Source organism: Oncorhynchus masou, chromosome 17, assembly GCF_036934945.1.
Source record: "Oncorhynchus masou masou isolate Uvic2021 chromosome 17, UVic_Omas_1.1, whole genome shotgun sequence".
Lineage (NCBI taxonomy): Eukaryota > Metazoa > Chordata > Actinopteri > Salmoniformes > Salmonidae > Oncorhynchus > Oncorhynchus masou.
The window spans coordinates 8,766,334-8,786,558 of NC_088228.1; the positions used below are offsets into that span (position 1 = coordinate 8,766,334).

Sequence of the window (20,225 nt, forward strand, 5' to 3'; positions counted from 1 at the left end):
AAAGTGAGGTGTCATTAAAATAATGAAGGCCTACGACCATGTGATGAAGGCCTGCTGGCCTGCTGGCTTTTGCTCCGTCCTGCTGCCTTGTCGCTCTCCCTCTCCGCTCAAGGGATTTCGCCATTCGACCGAGTATCCTGTACTCCCTACATATCACATACATACGGGAGAATACGGTTTTACATTACTACCATGGACATAAAACGTGCACTGCAAGATCCAGATGATTAGAGTTGTGCACACCAAAGGGGGTCGCATGTAACAAATGTCTCAGTTTTAGCTTTTAGAACACAACGAAGAAGATTACACGGACAGGGAGGACCTGATCCTAGATCAGCACTCTGAGACGCTGGATACATTTTGACCCCTGGTCTAACTCCAAATGGGTGTTATACAGGACCAGAACAGTACTTGACGTGTTTATCATGGCACAGAACCTGGACCAGGGCCTCCTCATTCGGCTCAATCCAGGTCAGGGGGCTCGGTCAGGGTGGTGTTCCTGGTACTGCCAGAACAGTGGTACAGGGCGGTTCTGGAGGAGGAAGGGTTGGAGAGTCTTATTCTAGGTACAGACCATGGACAGGGACATAGCATAGGTGTCACAAACTTCTGCCGAAGTCGAAGCCTCTCCTTGTTCGGGCGGTGCTCGGCGGTCGACGTCACCGGTCTTCTAGCCACCATTGATCCATTTTTCATTTTCCATTGGTTTTGTCTTCTTCCTACACACCTGGTTTCAATCCCATTCATTACCTGTTGTGTAATTAACCCTCCATTTTCCCCTCTTGTCTTTGTCAGAGATTGTTTGTTATTCAGTGTTGTGTTGTTTTTGTATTGGTGCGCGACGGGTCCTTGTACCCACTTTGTTTATTGTTAAATTTAGTGTTTGGAGAATGTTTTGTTTATTTGATATTAAATAACTCCATTACACTCAGTTTGATTCTCCTGCGCCTGACTTCCCTGCCACCTATACACACGACTCTGACAATAGGAGTGAAAAAATTAAATAACTATTAGTTAATAGATGTTGATCTTGTGAAGTGGGAACAAATTACATGTATTTCCTTGGTTTAATAGTATGTTTAATCCAGATTTATTAACGACTTCTGCAAACGTATTGGCACAAATCTCCAAGTCATTTTGTATTGTAGTAATATGAGCAGTGGTCAGGGAGGAAACGGACCATTCTGTTGATGTTCAGCACTACGTTCTCTATAGTCCGGTGCTGCTGGATCAGAGTCAGCGCTCTCTTGGGGCCAAGGCCTGCAATCTTATCGCAGTAGTCACAGCCTAACAATATACACAAGTCCACAAACTGACAGACATTTAGGTTGATAAAGAGAAGGGGAGTATGGGAGCATTTTCAGAGTACAATAGTTGCGAGATCATACTTGAGAGACAAGTACATAATGATGTTGCATGTCTTACAATACAAGGACATAGTATGATTATATATACATGAAGCTTATGACCATGCGATGAAGGCCTATAAGCATGTACTGAAGGCCTATAACCATGTAACGAAGGCCTCTGACCATGTGATGAAGGCCTCTGACCATGTAATGAAGGCCTCTGACCATGTAATGAAGGCCTATGACCATGTAATGAAGGCCTATGACCATGTGATGAAGGCCTCTGACCATGTAATGAAGGCCTCTGACCATGTGATGAAGGCCTCTGACCATGTAATGAAGGCCTCTGACCATGTGATGAAGCTTATGACCATGTAATGAAGGTCTTTGACTCATTCATTACAAAAGCTTTGGGTGGTCTTACCTCTTCATGTGTAATCTTCAGAATGTTTAGCAGCTTGGATAGAGAGTATTCAATTACTTCACTGTGGAGAGGAAGCATTCAACAGAGAAAAGTGGCCATCAGTCATTTCAATAACTCAACCAATCAATTAAAATATAATTTATATAGGCTTAACATTACTTTGCCACAAAGTGCTTGGAAAGCCACTTGAACCTAAAGCTTTTTCTATTGGAGAAGCCCACAGCAGTATAGACATGGTTATTGACTCAAAGGATGAGCTGGCGGATTAGGACGTTGCCACCAAAGGGCAGTGTCCATGTCTTCTGATGCCACAACGTCTACTGTTCCCCGTTTCACCAGGACGTTGCCACCAAAGGACAGTGTCCATGTCTTCTGATGCCACCACGTCTACTGTTCCCCGTTTCACCAGGGGGGCTCCTCGCCATCCCCAAGAGCATTGAGAGCGTGAGTGAGTGAGTGTGAGAGAGGGGGAGGGAGACATGTCATGTCTTTGTGTGGTGGTTAGTGTGTGTTCAAGTCAACTGGGTGTGTTCAGGGTGTGTTCAGGGGTAGCATGCTACATAGAGGATTGGCACACTGACCTGGATGATGGACACACCCATAAGCTTCAGGAGCTCACATATCTGAGGACACACTACAGAAGCACAGAGAGACAGGTCAAAAGTCCAATACAGGAAGACGGAAAACATGGGTGTATTCATTTAAACCAAGAATGAAGCATATAGTTGCAAGCAGTTGCAAAATATTCTTGGTTGTGATATATATTTTATTGTTATGTTTTTTTTCTGTATGTTTTTGTTTTTTATATTATGTGTTGTGCGAGGTTGGGGATTTAGTGGGGCCGCCAGGGGTATGTTTGGTATGGAAGGGGTTGTTAAGTAGGGTATTGTCACGCCCTGGTCTATATTTATTATGTTATCTTCATGTATTGGGTCAGGCCAGGGTGTGACATGGGTTTATTTGTAGTGTGTTTCGTCTTGGGGTTGTGTGGGGTGTATAGATTAGTCTATGGCTGCCTGAGGCGGTTCTCATTCAGAGTCAGGTGATTATTGTTGTCTCTGATTGGGAACCATATTTAGGTAGCCTGGGTTTCACTGTGTGTTTGTGGGTGATTGTTCCTGTCTCTGTGTTTGTTGCACCAGTCAGGGCTGTTTCGGTTTTCGACGTTTGTAGTTTTGTATTGTTCGTGTTTTCTTCTTCATTAAAGATGTATCTAACGAACCACGCTGCATTTTGGTCTGATCCTTGTTCCACCTCTTCGTCAGAGGAGGAGATGGAAGAAACCCGTTACAGGTATTGTTATTTATCAATTGTATTGCCTTGATGTGATCCAATAAAAACAATTGTTCACAAAAAAAAAAAAATTAAACGGCAACCGTTCACTCTAAACAGAAAACATTTTGCAATGAAAACGAGTTTCTATTGGACAAATGCAGGTATGTCGAGCCCCATTCCATTCTGTTGGCTTCCGTTTGGTTCCTAGTAAATAGACCCCTGATATGCGCAGTGATTGAATTCCAAATGTTCTCTTAAGTGTTCCTGAACGACTGGAGGAGCTCTAGCCTGCAGCCTGTGCACTCTTCTCCAGCTGGAACGAAACAGGGATTTTACGGGATGTGTCAGGAAATTATACCATAAATACTGTACTGCACTACTTGTGAGGGTGCCATTTTGTGAGGTAGGTAGCTATGGTTTCGGCTGTAATTCTAAGAGTGCCACTAAACACAGCCCTTTTCTCCTCTGGAGGCTTCCCATCCAACACAAACACTGGCTTGATGTCATGCCCCAAGATGGTTAGCGTTCAAAAGAACATGCCTGTCACGTGACGAGGACGAGAAGATGGGAACATGGGTTGGAAACAGGGCCCCTTAATTCAGAGTTAGTTGACACAGAATAGAAACACATCCCAATGGTCTAAAGTGACTCCCTCTTCATCTGGGCTACAGTCTTCATCTGCACACTGACATGTTTTAATTTTATCAACTATGCCAATGGTTTGGGTAAGCTGCTCAAGAAGTAAGAGATTACAGCACACCTAGGGTACTGAAGATGAAGATTGTGTACTGCAGTGAGGAACTGGTTCAGGTGTCCAACGAAAGGACCTTTCCTAAAATTGAAACAAACATTTTTTTTTATTTCACCTTTATTTAACCAGGTAAGCTAGTTGAGAACAAGTTGTCATTTACAACTGCGACCTGGCCAAGATAAAGCAAAACAGTGCGACAGAAACAACAACACAGTTACACATGGAATAAACAAGCGTACAGTCAATAACACAATAGGAAAAAAAAGTATATATACAGTGTGTGCAAATGGCATGAGGAGGTAAGGCAATAAATAGGCCACAGTAGCAAAGTAATTACAATTTAGCAGATTAACACTGGAGTGATAGATGAGCAGATGAAGGTGTGTAAGTAGGGATACTGGTATGCAAAAAAGCAGAAAAGTAAATAAAAACAATATGGGGATGAGGTAGGTAGATTGGGTGGGCTATTTACAGATGGACTGTGTACAGCTGCAGCGATCGGTTAGCTGCTCAGATAGCTGATGTTTAAAAATAGAGGGAAATATAAGTCTCCAGCTTCAGCGATTTTTGAAATTCTTTCCAGTCACTGGCAGCAGAGAACTGGAAGGAAAGGCGGCCAAAGGAGGTGTTGGCTTTGGGGATGACCAGTGAGATATACCTGCTGGGGAGCGTGCTACGGGTGGGCGTTGTTATCATGACCAGTGAGCTGAGATAAGGCGGAGCTTTACCTAGCATAGACTTATAGAAGACCTGGAGCCAGTGGGTCTGGCGCCGAATATGTAGCAAGGGCCAGCAGACTAGAGCATACTGGTCGCAGTGGTGGCTGGTATAAGGCGCTTCGGTAACAAAACGTGGCACTGTGATAGACTGCATCCAATTTGCTGAGTAGAGTATTGGAAGGACACATTTGACTAATACAGTCAACTCAATGAGCAGCAAACCTGCAGATCATACATCCAACTAGGCCCATGTGTGTCCCATGCCAATAGATATGGGACATCTATTGGCTAACACTTGGCCAGCAAGCAAGTTTGCTACTTTTGAATAATGCCTTGTCTGGCAGCTTCAATGTTGGGGAGAAGACTCGTCAACTATTGGGCCAGGCGCAAGGATGCTCCATAACATTACACATGTTAGGATGAGATGAATCACATATGGAGGAGGTCAAAGTTGATACTAGTACAGATGAAAGGGGGAAATTCTAGTAGGAGCGAACTGCATGCTAGCTAGATAAACTCTCGGCTAACCGTTATAAGCATGCACACTTACCCGTGTAATCGCAGATCTCTTTGTAAGCAATGGCACCAGGTGCGTTGCTACGCAACAAATATAAAGCTAACAACTTGATACACAGTTGTGTGTGAAATCTTTTTTTAAATATTCTTTTTTATACTAATCTACCAATAGGGGGCAGAGAACAACAGATCATCCTTTTCAACCACACATCATTTATTACAGTAAAATATTTATACAATCCATTGATATTACAAGAAAATAGATAAATAAATGCACAAATACATGTTAAACTAAAGAAAATAAATACATACATAAAAATACATAAATAAATGTTCAACTAAAGAAAATAAAAGAAAATATTTTTCAACAAAAGATGCCAGTTTTGTGCAGCAAAAACAGTGCCTGATTAATACAGAACATACTCACATTTGTTGCAATGTTTCTTAGCTCATATATTCCACAAGATACATATTTAATCCTATAAAATATGAGTTCAAACTATTTTTCCCACATTACATCATACAGTGCTAAAGACTTCATTGGATGAGAATGAATAGACATTTAGACATCTGCTTCTTGTCAACATCGAGGTAGAAGAGAAATAAATATTCAACCCACACCATAAAATGGAGCAATGGTATGAATCCCTTCACACAGGACGTGCAACTAAACGCTTACATTTGGGTAAATCTCAACACTTGTTTCCTTTGCCTGTGTCCTCGTCATTTCATCAGCCTCACTGATTCAGGGGACAGCCAAGACATATTTTTAACCAACAGATTAGGCAGTCGGAGTTGTCATAGATACCATCACCCTCCCCTTCCACAATTGAGTTTTGCTCCAGACAGGTGGGTCCACCCCAAAGTGATGACAGACACCCGTCTCGATCAATGAGAGAAGACTTGAAATATACAAGATGGCGGTGTACACATTGTTGGATTACTTCACGGATCATTAAAATTATTTATTTTAATAACAGAGCATTTAAAACAAAACGTCATGGATCCCCCTTGCACCCTGGACAAGGACATTTTATGAGACTCATGTTCCTACAAAATAGAGAATGAGGACGGTATCGCCAAACTAAGGTTGGTCTGAAATGTTCTGTGCTACACCAAAACAGTACCTAACCGTTAACTCCCAGTATATTACATAAAAACATTGTTTTGATTAAATCACAGTATCTAGTGTTACAATCTGTAGATAGAATTGAGATATTTCTGGTTAAAATGACAGTGTAGGACCTGGTCATTGGGTTCCGTGCGGTTCTAACGCCGGAACCAGATCCAGGTATTGATGAGCCAGAACGCCACGGTGGCGGAGTAGAGAATCACCTCTCGCTTGGAGCGCTCCTTGTTCTCCTCCTCCAGTAGCTGGAGACGTCGGTTCAGCTTCACAATCTGAATAAGATTTTTTTTTGTAGTGAATCAGTATTTTTTTTTAAATTGACGCTTCATCAGAACAGTTGATTCAGTCCATTTAAGTGAATGAAATGCAATTCAGTTTGGTGGATTTGAAAACTCCTTATAGAGACCACTTTAATCTTTTTTCATTGGGAGAGTGTCAATTCTACATGAATTCAGGACATCCCCAAAATGTCATTTCCTGAACTGAAATGGAATTGACTAAATTTATACATTACATACATATCAGTGGTGGCTGGTGGCACTTTAAAAAAGGGAGGACGGGCTCATAATAATGTCGAAGGAAATTAATGGAATGTGTTTGATAACTTTCCATTCACTATTATGAGCTATCCTCCCCTCACCAGCCTCCTCTGATACCCATTACGTGTTAGCTACAGTCATTCATTTGCTCAATATATAAATTGGAAGGTAATCAATCATTTAATAAATATAATTGGATAGGAGGGCAACACAGGGTACAACGCTTTGACTACCTGTCGCCGTAGTGACGAGGCGTCCACTAAGCATGAATCGTCAGGGGGCATGTCCATGTCGAGGGTCAAGTGACCCGCCCTACAGGAAACAAAAAGCAGAAAATATTTATAATATGACGGGAACATAAATGTATTTAACATGTGTGGAAAAGTTACAGTTGAATGGTTACTGGCTGCAGTAAAAATGTGTTTCCCCTACTGATGGACTGGATTTTCCTTGGTTAGTAACCGTGTAAATACTCGACTCAGAACATTTGAATGGTCTTTCAACTTAAAAAAAACACTGTTTTAGTGGCGCTAAACACGCCATCGCCACTCCGAGCTCAGCTTCATTATTGACAGGGTAAGTACAGGCTTTGTGCCAATACAGTTGTATTTGAGCTAACAGAGGCGATCATGAGCCAACTCTATGCAGTCTAATGCTATTCCATTAAAAACACACACACACGCAAACTGTTGACAGTAGCTACGCACTACAGCCTACTTACAGATAATAGATCTTTATCTCATCCTAGCTTAGAGTAAGCATGAGGCACACACTGACTACTCCTGAAGTATGCACTTACTAGCACACTTCCTCACATAGATGTTGTTAACAAGGGTGGAAACTCCTTGCAGTCGATGTTCACAGCAGTCTTATGCTTTAAAAACCTCTTAGGGATAGGCGGGACGCAAATGTCTCAAATGGCCAATTGCCAGGGAAAATGCAGAGCACCAGATTCAAATAAAATACTAAGATGTTATTAACAAGGGTGGAAACTCCTTGCAGTCGATGTTCACAGCAGCCTTATGCTTTTAAATCCATGACCGGGAGCGTGCAAGTGTACGCACGTAGGAAAAAGGGTGAATTTTTATTTATTTCAGGATGCAATATTGTGTGTGGCTGAGGAGATCAAGGGGGTCACCTGCGGTGGATGTCGACCTCCAGGACCTCCAGGACCTGATGGTAGGCCCGGCGCGTGGTGCATTGGATATAGGACAACAACCCTCCAGCACTGTACTGTAGGTTCACCACGTCCTCAGGGGTACACAGTGGAGGACAGGCACGGAGAGGGGGGGCGACGGGGGACAGGGTTACACTGAGAGAGAGAAGGGGGAAAAAAAGTAAGAGAGATGGAGATAAGGGAGGGATGGAGAATTGAAAGAAGGTAGAGATAGACAGAGGAAGAGGCAAAGACATGTTTTTTTTATTTTACCTTTATTTAACTAGGCAAGTCAGTTAAAGAACAAATTCGTATTTTCAACGACAGCCTAGGAACAGTGGGTTAACTGCCTTGTTCAGGGGCAGAACGACAGATTTTTACCTTGTCAGCTCAGAGATTCGATCTTGCAACCTTTCGGTTACTAGTCCAACGCTCTAACCACTATGTCAAGGAATCGAGAGAGATGCAGAGAGAGAGGCATTTTATAGTCTCTCGCGACTAATCTCGGCAACGCAGAACCAAATCTGGGCTCCAGCCAACTGCTTGATTTGGTTCGGGGAGGGGGGGAGGTTAGAGCAGATCCTCTTTGGTAGCACCACAGTCTTGTGCAAGTCTGTGGGCCAAATATCCTCTCCCCTTTCTGGAACTCAAAAGATACTAGGTGCATCCCTGCAAAATTAGGATGAGTCCAAAACCAGCTGGAAGAAATGTTGCACATTACCTATCAAATCCCACAGTCTCCGAGGAAAGACGTAACATTTGAACTTTTCATCCTCATTAGATTCTTCCTATGACAGATGACATTTAAACGTTAAAGGGGAAACTTTTGGTGATAAAGCCCCAGAGTCAGATGAACTCAACTCTACATTTGAGTCATTTAGCAGACGCTCTTATCCAGAGCGACTTACAGGAGCAATTAGGGTTAAGTGCCTTGCTCAAGGGCACATCGGCAGATTTTTCACCAAGTCGGTGAGGGGATTCGTACCAGCGATCCTCTCCATCGGTTGTTTTTTACGAATCATGATCTCGCCGAAGTGGTGCTAAAAGTGGGAACAGGGAATCTAACCGGAAAATTATCTAATAAACACTGGTTATCTGCAAAACAGTCACATTGAAAATAATTGTCATATACCTCCATGGTGTTAGCATGCAGCATATACAAATATTGTAAAAATGGGGACTTTCCAGAAAGGATGGGGCTAGGAAGGGTCTTTTGACAGTGGGGGTGCGTGGACTTGTTAGTTAAGATTTGAAAGCCTTTTTGCCCCAAGAACCAAATTAAGTAGCTGGCAAGATCTGGTTCTGGGTGCTGAAATGAGGCATTTCATAACTACGAGAAAGAAAGCGATGAGTCTTCCAATGCTTCCCTCACACCTGGACTGGTGCTTACCTTACGTGGGTTCTGTTGGCCGGGCCGCTCTGGCGGATGCTGGTGTTATCGCTCACTGTGCGCTCCCTCAGCAACCGAGAGTGGACCTGTGTATGGGGCACATCAGGGATGTATGATGGGATCGCTATATTTTCATTGTGGCCTTACATTTGAAAGTGATAGGACTATTTCTGCCTAATTAGAAATGTAGTAACGGATAACTAGGAAGTAACTGATGGGGGGGGGGTGTCCTTAGAGTAAGGTACCAAACATGCAGTATGTGTTGGTCTACTTTTTATTACCACTTTTTCTTTGGTCCAATTGGTAGTTACAGTCTTGTCTCATCGCTGCAACACAACCCAACCAAGCCGCACTGCTTCTTGACACAATGCCCACTTAACTCGGAAGCCAGCCGCACCAATGTGTCGGAGGAAACACCGTGCACCTGGCGACTGTGTCAGTGTGCACTGCGCCCGGCCTGCCACAAGAGTCTCTAGTGCGCGATGGGACAAGGACATCCCTGCCGGCCAATCCCTCCCCTAACCCGGACAACGCTGGACCAATTGTGCGCCGCCCCATGGGTCATGGCCGGCTGTAACAGAGACTCGAACTCAGAATCTCTAGTGGCACAGCTAGCACTGCCTTAGACCACTAGTGCCTTAGACCACTACGCCACTCGGGAAGCCTGGGTTGGTCTACTTACCCGCTGATTAGTGTTAGCATCGTAGCATGACTAACAATGAAAAACAGGACCCAGGGTGGCATGCTCCAAATAGAATGCTCCAAATAGAATGCTCCAAATAGAATGCTCCAAATAGAATGCTCCAAATAGAATGCTCCAAATAGAATGCTCCAAATAGAATGCTCCAAATAGAAAAGCATTTTTTTTTTGTAGAACATTTAGAACCATTTGTGGCTCTGTGTAGTTCTAATGAAGTCACACTGTTGACACAAACTCACCCCTTGGTTGGCGTGGGCCTGTGGTGTGGGAGCCTGGTCCGTCTCCAGGGAGTCCAGGGAATGTTCGTTGAGGGTGAGGACGCGTGGCGGCGCCTTCATGTCCAGTAAATCCACAGGAGGAATGGACTGGATCAGGTCTAGGTCTCTGGGCCGGGAGTAACGGGAGTCCCCATCGTCCCCTGGAGATGGCGGAAGGAGGACAGTGTCATGTTCATTAGTCATCAAACGGAAGAAAACAGACTGAAACAGGGGAGGACTAGCTGGATTTGTCAGTTCAGTGACTCAACAGGCATTTGGACTGACCTACAGACAACCAGATGGCTCTGTCCAGGTTTCCCCACAGTCAACCAGATGGCTCTGTCCAGGTTTCCCCACAGACAACCAGATGGCTCTGTCCAGATTTCCCCACAGACAACCAGATGGCTCTGTCCAGGTTTCCGCACAGACAACCAGATGGCTCTGTCCAGGTTTCCGCACAGACAACCAGATGGCTCTCTCCATGTTTTAAGCAGACCACCATAGTCCCTGTGCCCAAGAACACTAAGGCAACCTGCCTAAATGTCTACGGACCCGTAGCACTCAAGTCTGTAGCCATGAAGTTCTTTGAAAGGCTGGTAATGGCTCACATTAACACCATTATCCCAGAGACCCACACCAATTTGCATACTGCCCAAACAGATCCACAGATGATGCCATCTCTATTGCACTCCACACTGCGCTTTCCTACCTGGACAAAAGGAACACCTATGTGAGAATGCTATTCAATGACTACAGCTTAGCGTTCAACACCATAGTACCCTCAAAGCTCATCTATAAGCTAAAGATCCTGTGACTAAACACCTCCCTCTGCAACTGGATCCTGTACTTCCTGACGGGCCTCAGGGGTTGTGCTCAGTCCCCTCCTGTAGTCCCTGTTCACTCATGACTGCACGGCCAGGCACGACTCCAACACCATCATTAAGTTTGCCAATGACAACAGTGGAAGGCCTGATCCCCAACAACAATGACGAGACAGCATATAGGGAGGAGGTCAGAGGCCTGGCCGTGTGGTGCAAGGACAACAACCTCTCCCTCAACGTGATCAAGACAAAGGAGATGATTGTGGACTACAGGAAAAGGAGGACCAAGCAGGCCCCCATTCTCATCAACGGGGCTGCAGTGGAGCAGGTTGAGAGCTTCAAGTTCCTTGGTGTCCAAATCACCAACAAACTAACATGGTCCAAGCACACCAAGACAGTCGTGAAGAGAGCACGACAAAACCTATTCCCCCTCAGGAGTCTGAAAAGATTTGGCATGGGTCCTCAGATCCTCAAAAGGTTCTACAGCTGCAACATCGGAGCATCCTGACGGGTTGCATCGCTACCTGGTACGGCAACTGCTCCTCCTCCGATCGCAAGGCACTACTGAGGGTAGTGCGTACGGCCCAGTACATCCCTGGGGCTAAGCTGCCTGCCATCCAGGACCTCTACACCAGGTGGTGTCAGATGAAGGCCCTAAAAATTCTAAGACCCCAGCCACCCAAGTCACAGAATGTTCTCTCTACTACCGCATGGTACCAGAGCACCAAGTCTAAGACCAAAAGGCTTCTAAACTGCTTCTACCCCCAAGCCATAAGACTCCTGAACAAGTAATCAAATGGCTACCCGGACTATTTGCATTGTCCCCTCCCCCCCCAACCCTCTTTTACGCTGCTGCTACTCTCTGTTTATCATATATGCATAGTCACTTTAACCATACCTACATGTACATACTACATCAATTAGCCCGACTAACCGGTGCCTGTTTTTAGCCTCAAAACTGTATATTTTATTTCACCTTTATTTAACCATATAGCCTCGCAACTGTTATTTTTCACTGTCTTTTTCCTGTTGTTTTTATTTCTTTACACATAATACCAATTTTTTTACTTAATTTTTTTAAGCAATGTTGGTTAGGGTCTGCAAGTAAGCATTTCGCTGTAAAGTCTACAGTGGTCTACAGCTGCTGTATTCAGTGGGGCAGCAGGTAGCATAGTGGTTAGAGCATTGGACTAGTAGCCGGAAAGTTGCAAGATCGAATCCCTGAGCTGACAAGGTAAAAATCTGTCGTTCAGCCAATGAACAAGGCAGTTAACCCACGGTTCCTCGGCAGTAATTGAAAATAAGAATTTGTTCTTAACGGACTTGCCAACTGTAGATAAATAAAGGTAAAAATAATAACATTTGGCGCACGTGACAAATAAACTTTGATTTGATTCCCAAACTATCACAACTGGGTTGAGGTCGGTTGATTGCGGAGGCCAGATCATCTGATGCAGCACTCCATCACTCTCCTTCTTGGTAAAATAGCCCTTACACAGCCTGGAGGTGTGTTGGGCTATTGTCCTGTTGAAAAACAAATGATAATCCCACTAAGCACAAACCAGATGGGATGGCGTATCGCTGCAGAATGATGTCGTAGCCATGCTGGTTAAGTGTGCCTTTAATTCTGAATAAATCACAGACGGTGTCACCAGCAAAGCAGCCCCACACCATCACACCTCCTCCTCCATGATTCACAGTGGAAAATACACATGCAGAGATAGTCTCACAAAGACATGGCGGTTGGAACCAAACATCTCCAATTTGGACTCCAGACTAAAGGACAAATTTCCACCAGTTTAATATCCATTGCTCGTGTTTCTTGGACCAAGCAAGTCTCTTCTTCTTATTGGCGTCCTTTAGTAGTGGTTCTTTGCAGCAATTCCATCATGGAGGCCTGATTCACACAGCAACTGAACAGCTGAAATTGAGATGTCTTACTTCTACTCTGAAGCAATTATTTGGGCTGCAATTTCTGAGGCTGGTAACTCTATTGAACTTATCCTCTGCAGCAGAGGTAACTCTGGGTCTTTCATTCCTGTAGCGGTCCTCATGAGAGTCAGTTTCAAATCAAATCGTATTGGTCACATACACATGGTTAGCAGATGTTAATGCGAGTGTAGCGAAATGCTTGTGCTTTTAGTTCCAACCATACAGTAATATCCAACAAGTAATCTAACAATTTCACAACTACCTTTTGCACACAATTGTAAAGGAATGAATAAGTATATGTTCATATAAATATATGGATGAGCGATGGCCGTGCGGCATAGGCAAGATGCAGTAGATGGTATAGAGTACAGTATATACATATGAGATGAGTCGTGTAGGGTATGTAAATATTATATAAAGTGGTATTGTTTAAAGTGACAGGTGATAGTTATTACATCCAATTTTGAATTATTAAAGTGACTAGAGATTTGAGTCTGAATGTTGGCAGCAGCCACTCAAGTAGGAAACAACATCTCCACCCCGCTGATCCTCAACACTGGGGCCCCACAAGGGTGCGTTCTGAGCCCTCTACTGTATTCCCTGTTCACCCATGACTGCGTGGCCATGCACGCCTCCAACTCAATCATCAAGTTTGCAGATGAAACTACAGTGGTAGGCTTGATTACCAACAACGACGAGACGCCCTACAGGGAGGAGGTGAGGGCCCTCGGAGTGTGGTGTCAGGCAAATAACCTCACACTCAACAAAACAAAGGAGATGATCGTGGACTTCAGGAAACAGCAGAGGGAGCACCCACCTATCCACATCGACGGGACAGTAGTGGAGAAGGTGGAAAGTTTTAAGTTCCTCGGCGTACACATCACGGACATACTGAAATGTTCCACCCTCACAGACAGCGTGGTGAAGAAGGCACAACAGCGCCTCTTCAACCTCAGGAGGCTGAAGAAATTTGGCTTGTCACAGAAAACACTCAAACTTTTACAGATGCACAATTGAGAGCATCCTGTCGGGCTGTATCACCGCCTGGTACGGCAACTACTCCGCCCACAATCGTAAGGCTCTCCAGAGGGTAGTGAGGTCTGCACAACGCATCACAAGGGGCAAACTACCTGCCCTCCAGGACTCCTACACCACCCGATGTCACAGGAAGGCCAAAAAGATCATCAAGGACAACAACCACCCGAGCCACTGCCTATTCACCCGGCTATCATCCAGAAGGCGAGGTCAGTACAGGTGCATAATTTTGATTTGTTTAACACTTTTTTGGTTACTACATGATTCCATATGTTATAATCTCCACCTGGCACAGCCAGAAGAGGACTGGCCACCCCACATAGCCTGGTTCCTCTCTAGGTTTCTTCCTAGGATTTGGCCTTTCTAGGGAGTTTTTCCTAGCCACCGTGCTTCTACACCTGCATTGCTTGCTGTTTGGGGTTTTAGGCTGGGTTTCTGTACAGCACTTTGAGATATCAGCTGATGTACGAAGGGCTATATAAATACATTTGATTTGATCTGTGTTATTACATAATGTTGATGTCTTGACTATTATTCTACAATGTAGAAAATAGTACAAATAAAGAAAACCCCTTGAAATCAGTAGGTGTTCTAAAACTTTTGACCGGTAGTGTAAATTAATCAAAATATAACTTTTGGGGGGGGAGGGGGCAGGGGGACTGACGTAGACCACACACTGCTCACCTGCTATCACGATCCTCTCTGGTACATGCATCATGTGGGGGGCCAGGGGCTGAGACAGCAGCCCATGTTGGTTTTCGGGGACCACTTTGAGTGTGTCAGGGATGCGCATGCGTTGGCTGATACCCTCGGTGTACTGCAGCTCATAGTGGATCCGATTCCTCTCTGCCTCTTCCGAAGAGGAAGAGGGGAAGGTTGCCACACTCATCCAGCCTTGTAACAACAACAAACAACAAAAGCCTCAATAATCAAACATTTAAAAAAAAAATCGCTCATATGTCAACATTAGGTGCATGTATTTTGCCCTAAAAAAAGGAATGCAATTTTCCATTTATATGCAATTTAACCAACTGTGTTGATAACAGGGCATTTGATATAGCATAATGATTTCATGGTTTTATTGCATTCTACAAATTATTGACATTCTTGTGCATTCCTGAAATGTTTGATACCAACTCATAATCAAATAATGATGACTGCATTTCTAAGTTAAATGATCATGTAGGCTACCATTTATGTGGGCTAACTAACATAGTAATGTTTTTTGTACTTATGGTTATTAATAGCCTGATACCTCTGCTTAATCCAAAACAAGCATGGTTTTATTTATACTGAACAAAAATATACATGTAAAGGGTTGGTTCCATGTTTCATGAACTAAAACAAAAAATACCAGACATTTTTCCAAATGCACAAAATGCTTATTTATCTCAGATTTTGTGCACACACGTGTTCACATCCCTGTTAGTGAACATTTCGCCTTTGCCAAGAAAATTGATCCACCTGACAGGTGTGGCATATCAAGAAGGTTATTACACAGGTACAATTTGTGCTGAGGACAATAAAAGGCCACTCTAAAATGTGCAGTTTTGTCACACAACACAATTCCACAGATGTCTCTGTTTTTGAGTGAGCTAACAATTGGCATGCTGACTGCAGGAATGTCCACTAGAGCTGCTGCCAGAAAATGTATTGTTAATTTCTCTACCATAAGCCGCCTCCAATGTTGTTTAAGAGAATTTGGCAGTATGTCCACCGGCTTCACAACCGCAGACCACGTGTAACCCCGCCAGCCCAGGACCTCCACATCAGGCTTCTTCACCTGCGGGATCGTCTGAGACCAGCCACCCTGACAGCTGATGAAACTGTCTGAATAATTTCTGCACAAACTGTCTCAGGGAAGCTCATTTTTTTTTTAAATGTTTTATTTTATTAAACATTTATTTATCTGTGTGCTCTTCGTCCACAGCAGGGTCTTGACCTGACTGCAGTTCGGCGTCATAACTGACTTCAGTGGGCAAATGCTCACCTTCGATGGCCACTAGCACACTGGGGAAGTCTGCTCTTCACGGATGAATCCCAGTTTTAAATGTATCAGGCAGCTGGCAGACAGCGTGTATGGCGTCGTGTGGGTGAGCGGTTTACTGACGCCAACGTTGTGAACCGAGAGTCTGATGGTGGTGGTGGGGTTGTGGTATGAGCAGGCGTAAACTACGGACAACGAGAACAATTGCATTTTATCAATGGCAATTTGAATGCACAGAGATACCGTGACGAGATCCTGAAGCCCATTGTCGTGCCTTTCATCTGCCGCCATCACCATGTTTCAGCATGATAATGCACAGCCCCATGTCACAAGGATCTGAACACCATTCCTGGAAGTTGAAAATGTCCCAGTTCTTCCATGGCCTGCATACTCACCTGACATGTCACACATTGAGCATGTTTGAGATGCTCTGGATCGATGTGTACAACACAGTGTACCAGTTCCCGCCAATATCCAGCAACTTCGCACAGCCATTGAAGAGGAGTGGGACAACATTCCACAGGCCACAATCAACAGCCTGATCAACTCTATGCGAAGGAGATGTCACGTTGCATGAGTCAAATGACTGTTTTTTTTTAAAGGTATCTGTGACCAACAGATGCATATCTGTATTCCCAGTCATGTGAAATCCATAGATTAGGGCCTAATGGATTTATTTCCATTGACTTATATGAACTGTAACTCAGTAAAATCTTTGAAATTGTTGCATGTTGTGTTTATATTTTTGTGTAGTGTGGCTATGGAATTGTAAAGCAATATGTGAGGGCTCCATATCTGGTGTTATGGCTTAGTTAATGGAAAACTCTGCCACATTTTTCAACTGACCTGGTCTTGGCGATACTTTCTTTGTTTTCGATTTGGAAGAAAAGTGTATCTCATAAAATGTCCTTATCCAGTTGCAGGTGGTTCTACAAAAAAAAAAAAATCAGAAAGATGTTAAATCCATGTTTTGTACCGCATGAGGGGGTTCCTTGTCATTTTAGCTGCCTGCACATCTAGCATTTCCCAGCATCTTTACAGGAACTAGTTGCTTCTGTGATACCCCCGCGGCCACATGTAGATGACAGCCATCACACAGTGCGACCAAAACAAAGATATGCACACATGCCAGATGCCATTTCTCACTAGGTTTTATTGCATTCTATAAATAATTGACATTCTTGTTACCAACTCCTAATCATGTCATAATGACTTCATGCAAAATGAACACGTAGGCTACCATTTTAATTATGTATTTCTATTTTTTAAACCTTTTTTAACTAGGCAAGTCAGTTAAGAACAAATTCGTATTTATAATGACGGCCCACCCCGGCCTGTCCCTAACCCGGACTACGCTGGGCTATTTGTGTGCCGCCCTATGGGACTCCTGATCACGGCTGGTTGTGACACAGCCCGGAATCGAACCAGTGTCTGCAGTGACGCCTCTAGCACTGAGATGCAGTGCCATAGCCCCGAGTGGCCTAACTGTTCTTTGTTTTCCTACTTATGGTAAATAATAGCCAGATACCTCATGCTTAAATCCTAAACAAACATGGACTGAAATTAGCTCGCAGTAATTGTTTTAACGTGCTATTCAGAATCCTAGGGACAACTCCCCTAAACGAAGTTGATATTGCAAATGGTTAGGTAAGGGTTAATGTTAGGGTTTAGGACATGGACGTCCCAAGGATCCCAAGTAGCAATGTCATTGGCTCAACTGCGTGGCTCAGACAGTGGATTACTTGACCATTACAGACAGTGAGCAATGACGCTGGAAACACCGTGTGGCTGTGATATTTGAGACTCGTATCAAACAATGACAACTAGTGTGAAGATAATACTAATTAGTTAAAATGTTCAGTCTACCCCCATATCAGGCTAGCTAGCTATTTGAAAGTCTAACCAGGTAACGTTAGCAAAGCGTCGAAACAATATAGCTAACAGGGCATTCAGTCCTCGACTGAATAATTGTAAGACAAGCCAGACGAAATGTTGTTGTTGTTTTTTTGTTTCTAACGGTAAACGTTAACAAAGGCGTGCATGAAAAAAAAGAATTATTTTTGCAAGTAACTATAGCTAGCTAACGTTAACTGGCTTGGAAGTTAGCGACATACATTTTCTCACGACGGTGAAGGCGAAATATTCAGACACTTACCCGTTATATTTTTCTTCGTCGACACTGCAGATTTCATAAGCTAAATGATAACATTTTAATTACAGTGTGTTTTATGTTCTCCTTGTGCTGCTTATCATCAACCAACCGCATTAACCTGTAGTAGTCCACACTACCGGGTAGGGGAGTACAGCATGAACCTGTAGTAGTCCACACTACCGGGTAGGGGAGTACCACATGAACCTGTAGTAGTCCACACTACCAGGTAGGGGAGTACCATGAACCTGTAGTAGTCCACACTACCAGGAAGGGGAGTACCACATGAACCTGTAGTAGTCCACACTACCAGGTAGGGGAGTACCACATGAACCTGTAGTAGTCCACACTACCAGGTAGGGGAGTACCATGAACCTGTAGTAGTCCACACTACCAGGAAGGGGAGTACCACATGAACCTGTAGTAGTCCACACTACCAGGTAGGGGAGTACCACATGAACCTGTAGTAGTCCACACTACCAGGTAGGGGAGTACAGCATGAACCTGTAGTAGTCCACACTACCAGGAAGGGGAGTACCACATGAACCTGTAGTAGTCCACACTACCAGGTAGGGGAGTACAGCATGAACCTGTAGTAGTCCACACTACCAGGTAGGGGAGTACAGCATGAACCTGTAGTAGTCCACACTACCAGGTAGGGGAGTACCATGAACCTGTAGTAGTCCACACTACCAGGTAGGGGAGTACCACATGAACCTGTAGTAGTCCACACTACCAGGTAGGGGAGTACCATGAACCTGTAGTAGTCCACACTACCAGGTAGGGGAGTACAGCATGAACCTGTAGTAGTCCACACTACCAGGTAGGGGAGTACCATGAACCTGTAGTAGTCCACACTACCAGGTAGGGGAGTACCACATGAACCTGTAGTAGTCCACACTACCAGGTAGGGGAGTACAGCATGAACCTGTAGTAGTCCACACTACCAGGTAGGGGAGTACCATGAACCTGTAGTAGTCCACACTACCAGGTAGGGGAGTACCATGAACCTGAAGTAGTCCACACTACCAGGTAGGGGAGTACCATGAACCTGTAGTAGTCCACACTACCAGGTAGGGGAGTACAGCATGAACCTGTAGTAGTCCACACTACCAGGTAGGGGAGTACCATGAACCTGTAGTAGTCCACACTACCAGGTAGGGGAGTACCACATGAACCTGTAGTAGTCCACACTACCAGGTAGGGGAGTACCACATGAACCTGTAGTAGTCCACACTACCAGGTAGGGGAGTACCATGAACCTGTAGTAGTCCACACTACCAGGTAGGGGAGTACCATGAACCTGTAGTAGTCCACACTACCTGGTAGGGGAGTACCATGAACCTGTAGTAGTCCACACTACCAGGTAGGGGAGTACCATGAACCTGTAGTAGTCCACACTACCAGGTAGGGGAGTACCACATGAACCTGTAGTAGTCCACACTACCGGGTAGGGGAGTACCATGAACCTGTAGTAGTCCACACTACCAGGTAGGGGAGTACCACATGAACCTGTAGTAGTCCACACTACCAGGTAGGGGAGTACACCATGAACCTGTAGTAGTCCACACTACCAGGTAGGGGAGTACCACATGAACCTGTAGTAGTCCACACTACCAGGTAGGGGAGTACCATGAACCTGTAGTAGTCCACACTACCAGGTAGGGGAGTACCACATGAACCTGTAGTAGTCCACACTACCAGGTAGGGGAGTACACCATGAACCTGTAGTAGTCCACACTACCAGGTAGGGGAGTACAGCATGAACCTGTAGTAGTCCACACTACCAGGTAGGGGAGTACCACATGAACCTGTAGTAGTCCACACTACCGGGTAGGGGAGTACCATGAACCTGTAGTAGTCCACACTACCAGGTAGGGGAGTACAGCATGAACCTGTAGTAGTCCACACTACCAGGTAGGGGAGTACCACATGAACCTGTAGTAGTCCACACTACCGGGTAGGGGAGTACCATGAACCTGTAGTAGTCCACACTACCAGGTAGGGGAGTACAGCATGAACCTGTAGTAGTCCACACTACCAGGTAGGGGAGTACCACATGAACCTGTAGTAGTCCACACTACCAGGTAGGGGAG

The 20,225-nt window shown here is 44.6% G+C and overlaps 2 protein-coding genes across 2 annotated transcripts; both read right to left on the bottom strand.

Annotated features, from left to right (window-relative positions):
* Positions 1-472: 472 nt before the first annotated feature.
* On the bottom strand, positions 473-5,761 carry zgc:110269 (probable flap endonuclease 1 homolog). The gene is given in 7 exon segments (XM_064991843.1): positions 473-562; positions 1,181-1,312; positions 1,774-1,834; positions 3,429-3,640; positions 3,858-3,880; positions 5,069-5,141; positions 5,747-5,761. Coding segments are annotated over 7 exon segments (606 nt in total).
* On the bottom strand, positions 5,228-18,285 carry LOC135558135 (mitochondrial fission factor homolog A-like). The gene is made up of 8 exons (XM_064991873.1): positions 18,136-18,285; positions 16,827-16,909; positions 14,678-14,887; positions 10,188-10,366; positions 9,249-9,334; positions 7,841-8,014; positions 6,936-7,014; positions 5,228-6,435 (listed from the first exon to the last, which is right to left on the bottom strand). Exons 3-8 carry the CDS (start codon positions 14,880-14,882, stop codon positions 6,304-6,306), a joined length of 855 nt encoding a protein of 284 aa, XP_064847945.1. The 5' UTR covers positions 14,883-14,887; positions 16,827-16,909; positions 18,136-18,285; the 3' UTR covers positions 5,228-6,303.
* Positions 18,286-20,225: the final 1,940 nt, after the last annotated feature.